Source organism: Canis lupus, chromosome 20, assembly GCF_003254725.2.
Source record: "Canis lupus dingo isolate Sandy chromosome 20, ASM325472v2, whole genome shotgun sequence".
NCBI lineage: Eukaryota > Metazoa > Chordata > Mammalia > Carnivora > Canidae > Canis > Canis lupus.
In genome coordinates this window covers 57093951-57100405 of record NC_064262.1, presented here as the reverse complement: position 1 = coordinate 57100405, position 6455 = coordinate 57093951, and the positions used below count along the sequence as shown (strand labels likewise).

The 6455-nt window shown below is 63.5% G+C and overlaps 1 protein-coding gene across 1 annotated transcript; it reads right to left on the bottom strand.

The window, feature by feature from the left end:
* Positions 1-1735: 1735 nt before the first annotated feature.
* LSM7 (LSM7 homolog, U6 small nuclear RNA and mRNA degradation associated) lies at positions 1736-6440 on the bottom strand. Its single transcript, XM_025456828.3, has 4 exons — positions 6368-6440; positions 6194-6284; positions 3097-3168; positions 1736-2021 (listed from the first exon to the last, which is right to left on the bottom strand). The coding sequence occupies exons 1-4, from the start codon at positions 6371-6373 to the stop codon at positions 1879-1881; spliced, it is 312 nt and encodes a 103-aa protein (XP_025312613.1). The 5' UTR covers positions 6374-6440; the 3' UTR covers positions 1736-1878.
* Between the last annotated feature and the right edge of the window lie 15 nt (positions 6441-6455).

The following is a 6455-nucleotide window of genomic DNA, read 5'->3' as shown; positions in this document are numbered from 1 at the left end:
CTACTGCATCGAGTGGAGAGAGCTTCCTCTTTGTAGAAAGTCGCTTTACACTTGGGCAGAGGAAGCCGAGTTCGTAGCGGACCCCCCGGTAACGGGCCGCGAGGCTGTCTCGTCTTTCACAAACCAGGTCGAACGGACTGTCCAGGACAGTGTGGTTAAGTGGGACAGGCCCGTTTTGTCCCCCTTCCTGGGGAGCTGTCTGACCCCCAGGGGCGAGGCTCCCTCCTTCCAGGGCCCCAGAGCATCCTGTTCTCATTTTCAGACTTGAATGCAAAGCTCTGTGCTAACCGGGGCCCCACGCAGCTGCGGCCCCGCGTCCGGCCGGAGTCCGTACGTGATGCCTCTCCTTGAACTTACGCGATGGGACCTCAGAGAGGTGGGGACACTTCTGCTAAGCCACGCGGCCACCAGGGGAGGAGACTTGAGCCCTGGACTTTGTGGCTGTGGACAGCAGGTGTTGCCCTCACCGCTTGCTGAGGGGTGGGGGAGGGCGGGGGGTGGTGGGCAGCGCAGGGGTGTGTGACGGCGGGGCAGGGGGCGACCAGGCCGAGCCGCCCTGGGTGTGTAGAGGCTAGGGACTGGAGGCCAGGCAGCCCTGTTCTGGCCTCTGGCTGCCCCACCGGGCCCCACCCCGCCCCTGGGGTCCAGGCTTCTGGGCCAACTCCATAGTGACCAGAGCTGATGTTCCAGGTCTTGGACCCTCTACGGTGCAGGCCCCCGACTGTCACAAGGGCAGAGGCCCGGCCGGCAGGATGCCGGCACACTGGGTGTGCAGATTCTGGGTCACAGCCTTCCCCGGGGGCTGCCGCCTGCAGCTGGCCCAGCGCCTACCCCCTCCACTGTCCAGCTGCTGAGGATTTGGCTCCGGGATGAGGCCTCTGATTAGGGAGCTGCCGGAGGCGGCGGGGAGATGGGACGGGAGGGAGGAGAGGGGTGCACAGGAGAGGCCACGTGGCTGATACCGAGTTCCCAGCAGCAGCCTCAGAGCCCAGATCCCCACGATAAGCTGGAGGCCAGCTGGCTTCGGTTTCTCTGGTGGCAATGCCAGGCGGGTGGTACATGCGCCCATCCAGCCCCGACTGCTACTGGCCTCCTGCACGTCCCCCATGGGCAGTGAAGGGGTTACGGGGCCACAGCCCCTCTCTGCCCTCCTGGGTGACAAATCAGGGAGGGACACCCCCGTGGGGAGTCCTAACAAGCACCCCGAGTTTAGGAAGCAAGGGTCACGGAAGACGAGACATGGACAGGCACTCCTGAGGATGACCTGGAGCTGGCCAGTGAGGGTGGGGGTCTGGAAGGGCCCTCAGGGAGCCGCTGGGGCGGGACTGAGGGGAGGGGAGAAGCCGTGGGGGCCCGGCCAACACGACCATCTGGCTGTTCTGTTCTTGTGTGGCCATGGCCATAAGCAGCGCATGACCCAGAAGGCCCTGGCTCTAGGGGCCCATGCCAGCTCGGGTCAGGAGGCACTGTAAGGACAGAGCAGAGGCAGGGGCGGGCCTCTGGGGTCTTCCCGCTGAGGTGTGTGGCCCATCCACTCTCCTGGACCCACAGGCTGGCCTGGGGGGCCCACACCTGCTATGATGCTCCAGGGGGCTCCAGGCATCTCTGAGCCCCCAAGGCCCAGAGCACACTGTGTTCAGGGCTCAACAACTCTGCTGGACCGAATCCCAATCTCTGGGAGCAGGTCCTGCCAAAAAAACCAAGGCTAAAAGCAAGATTCTGGGGCTCCGGAACATTTGAGGTTTGCAGTTTTATTAAGAAAACAAAAACATAACCCATACAAAAAGGAGAGTTCTGTTCCTATGGTGGCACGCAGTGTGGGCATGGGGGGGGGGGGCTCCGAGTCCTCCAACAGCCCAGCCCGAGTCTCTGCGCCCGCTAGGCGTCCTGCTGCTGGATGAAGGGGTTGGGGATGGCCTCCATGCCGTCCTGAGGGCAGATGAGCACCACGGATGTGCCCCTGCACACCACCAGGCCCAGCTGGCGGGTGTCCTCTGTCAGCTTGTACTGGTCGTCGGGGTCTGCAGAGCAAGAGGGAGGGGCAGGAGTAAGATGGCCCCCAGGTGGCTCCAGGACCTGAGGGATGGCGGTGTGCTAGATGGGGGTGGGGCGCGTGGCTCTAAGGACCTTGCCGGCTGGGGCAGCAGGCTAAGTGCCTCACCCTACTCCCAAAGGAGAACTTGGTGTGGGAGATGCTGGGTCATGATGCTAATTGGGGACCCCGGCACCTGAGCCAGCAGAGGTCCTGGGACCACGTTATGACATGCAGCTGGAATAAAAATCAGTCTGGCGCCGCTTGTCCCAGGTCCACAAGCAGTTAGGGGTGGGATAGGAGGTCCCCATGGCAATGACAGTAGCTGAAAACAGCGATTGCTTTTGCAGGATGTTGGGGGATGGCCAGGTGGTCCAGTGCGCCAGAGGCCAGGTCTGGGGTACAGCTCTTCCCCAACAGATGGTGCAGCAGTAACCAGTGTTCTGGGCCTGATCCCTCCTGGAACCCACTAGGGGGGCTGTCCTGGGGCTGAGACAAGAAGGCGTGGGCTCCCGGGGCCACATGGGCCAGCGCACACCAAAGTGACTGGCTTGCTTCCTCTTGCGGGGTTTTCCCAACGGACCCACATGGTGGGGCTGTCCTCTCATGAAGGAAGACATCTGGCCCAGGAGGCGGGGGCGGTGGGGGGGTGCAGCCATGGTGAGCCCATCTGACCTCTAGTGGACCCAGATGGGGAGGGGAGAAAGAGGGCACACAGGAGGCCTGATGGCGCTGGCTGTTGAGCTGTGGCCACGCTTCTCCCACAAAGAGGCCTCTCCAGCAGCCCTGCTGACGTCGCCAGAGTAACACAGACAGTCCCCTGCCTCCCTCCTAGGTCTGGGCGTCTCCTGAATGCCTCCCGAGAGAATGTGCCGGCAGATGGGCAGGCGCTGCGGAGGGTCCGGGGACTTGGGGTGACAGGGACACGCAGGGACATCAGGGGACAAGGGAGACCGGCTCTCTGGTTCGTGAGCACCGCGTCGGTCACGTAGGGGTGGCTTGGGGGGGTGTGGGGCAGGAGAAAGGTCCCGCAGGGAGCTGCTGCACCCCGGGGCCGTGCTCACCTCTCATGTACTCCACGGTGCCGTCAAGCACGAGATTGAGGAGTGGGTCGAACCCCTTCAAGATGCCGCTGGCTTGGAGGAACACCCAGAAGAGAAATGGAAAGGAGTAATGAGCAGTGGTTCTGGGGACAGGTGCACAGAGGTGGGGGCACTCCCCCCCTGGCAGGGGGCTCAGCCCCAGCACGGTGCAGACGTGGGGAGTGGCCTCTCCAGGGAAGGGGAGCCACAAGGACCCCAAACCACCCCCACCAGAAAGTGGTCGCAAACGTCTCCTGCAAAGGGCCAGCGACTGGCCACCTCTCCACAGTGTAGGCCACACGCTCTCCGTGGCAACCACGTGCTCGGCCTGGGGGAGGGGGGCAGCCAGGCGACTTGCAGACACTTGGATACACAAACGTGCAATTATGGCTTCAGTTTCTCAGATATTTGAAATCGTAAAAACCGTTCTCAGCTCACGAGCCATACGGAAACCAGCAGTGGTGCGCATGCGCAGAGGAGCGGCGCCTACACGGCCAGAGGGACGCGCCCCAAAGCCCTGCCCCTCCGGCCTTCAGGCCTCCCGGCCCAGGCACAGCTGGCGAAGCAGGGGTGCCCCCACCACGCTCCACCGCGCCGCTGTAGTGTCTGCGGGGAGTACGGGGCTGGACGGGACCGACAGCTCTGCGCACCACGGCGTGGGGGCCCAACCCGGCCTGCTGCGCTCCTGTGAGCAGCTTCACCGGCTCAGGGCGCCTTCACGCCTCCAGCCGTGACCGAGATCGCCTGGCTCTGTGCCTTCCTCTCTCCCCGACTGACCTCCCCTCCGCCCGCAAGACAAAGGTCCCGAGGACACTTCCCCGACGAGCTTATGGGCAGCGGGCACTGTGGCCGCACCTGCGGGTCTGCCCTCCTCTGTGGGGCACGAGCAGAGTTCTAAAATGGGGCTGACCCCGGTGACCACCCAGTGGAACCCCTCCCCTCAAGTGTGGGAGGGAACCTGTGAATAGGACGGGATGCCACTCCTGCCATTAGGTTACAGGAGGATAAAGACGAAGGAACGGACACGTGTGATTACGGTCCCAGAATCAGTGCCCTCTCAGCTCACCTAAAGAGATTCTGCTCGGCCGGCCTGACCTAATCAGATGAGCTCAGGGGAACAGGAACTGTGTCAAAAAATTCAAAGCATGAGAGGGATCTTCCCACTGGCCTTGAGGGAGCAAACTGCCATGCTGTGGACAGTGCTGTGGCCAGGGCCGGCGGGCAGCCTCTAGGACACCTGTAGCAGAGCTCGGGGACCCTGGTCCTACAGGGGTAGGACCCTCGCAGGGGACCAAACCCTGCCCACAACCAACAGGGCGTCTGAGACACTCCTTTAGTGCAACCTGAGCCCCTGAGCCCAAGGCACCCAGACTCCTCCTGACAAACACCACAAGATAATAAATTCATGTTGCGTAAGCTGCTAACGTGGTGGCAACTTGCTACACAGCGTAGAAAACCCATATGAGCACCCTGAGAAACGAGAGCTGTGTCTCCTTCACGGGTCCCAGAGCCAGCACGGCGCAGACAGAGCAAACATCTGTTCGGGTTCAAGTTCTCACCACTGCTGGCTACCTAGACTTGCAGGCACCGCGCTGTTAACCACGCCGATGCTACCCAATCGTCCACATCTCCGGGAGAAAGGATCTGGGTCACTGTCTCATGAAACACAACGAAAGCAAAGAGGCAGCTGAAGAAATGAAATGTTGCTCAAGTGCTTGCTTGTGTCAGAAACCACATCGAAGGTGCCTCCAACCCTGTGATCCTCACCACCGCCCGGTGAGGTGGGGGGAGTGAAGAAATGGAGCCCTGGGGGGCGGGGTGAGCTGCCCGAAGTCCCACAGCCAGTGCGCCAAAGAGCTGTGGCTCTGACTCCAGCTGCCTGGTGCTAGGACCCCAGAGGCCACACTGCCTACACGCACCAGCAACACTGGGCCCAGCTCCTGCCCTCCTCACTATTCCAGGGGAAAGATGCAGAGGTCGGTGTCGTGTTTACTGCGTAAAGCGGGGAACGGTGACAGACGGTACCAGGAGCTGACACCAAAGGCGTGGGGCCCAGGGTGGAGGATCAGGGAAGGCTTCCTGGAACAAGAATCCTGAGCTGAGAGCAGAAAAATGACTGTGGAGTTAACCTGGAGTTAGAAAGAGAGACTCCCAACGGCGTCACTCGTGCCAAGCCCCGGCCACCCCACCGCGGCCTCATACCTAACCTGGCCGCACCTGCAGCTCTCCCAGGAATGCAATCTCCACCAGTCAGCCTGGAACTTCCAGGTCAGCCCTCCCGAGCTAGTCTTCCTGAAAGAACCCCCAGCATCCCCCAGAGGAGGGGGACCCTGCCGGAAGCGATCCAGCGTCTGCTCCTGCACCCTCTGCCTACGAAACCCTCTGGGGCTCTGCGCCGTCTCCTAGGTGGGGTGCTCCCTGGCTCGTGAATAGTGGGAGAAAGCTCCCGAGATCTTTGAAATTCATTCACCCAGAGAAGCCTTGTGTTTTAAGCCTGGTAAGAGCCCGGCAGGCGGGTGCACGTCACAGCCTGGTGGCAGCTGAGAGCTCCGCAAGGCTGCCCCTTCCCCGGGAGGGACCGGGCGGCCCAGAGGAGGGCCCACCTGTGTTTAACAGGCCCCTCTGGACCATCCTTGACACCGGGCCGCGGCTCGGCAAGGGAGATGCCTGGTTGGGGTGCCCAAGCTAAGGCATGTCCTGGCATCTGGCGGCATCCGGGGGTTGGCTGCTCCCCTCCCCCCAGCGCCCCGACAGCCCCGAACAATCTGGCTGGCGTCAGGGTCACGAGTGCGGAGCCCAAGGAGCCGGGGCGGGGGTCAGTGACCAGCGGGGACCAGCGGGGGCGGCTGCCTCGGAGCGAGGACCCCGCCTGCGCCTCGGCCGCTTCGGGGTGTCTGCAGCTCCTCCCGTGCCTCAGTTTCCCCGCGTGCACGGCGTCGGACGGAGGCCGTCGCGAGTCCTCCCAGCAAAGCGCTCCGGCCTGCGCCCGGGCATCCGCCACCCTGCTCGCCTCCCGGAGCCGTCGACGGGGAGCGGGCGGCGGGGCGGGCGGCGGGCGGCGGGGGCGGGGGGGTCTCACCTTCGCGGCCTCCCTGAAACTTCACCCGAATCGTCTTGTCGATGTACTTCGACAAGTCCAAGATGCTCTCTTTTTTCTTCTTCTCTTTGTCCTGCGGGGGAAGCAGAGCGCGTGAGGCGCAGAGCGCGGCCGGGTCCCACGCCGCCCGCCCAGCCGGCCCCGCCGCGCGCTCACCGCCATCTTGCCGCCGCGCGCCGCTCTGCGCAGGCGCCGCCGCGCGCCCTTTGACCCCGCCCCCGTGCGCAGGCGCGGAGCGCACACG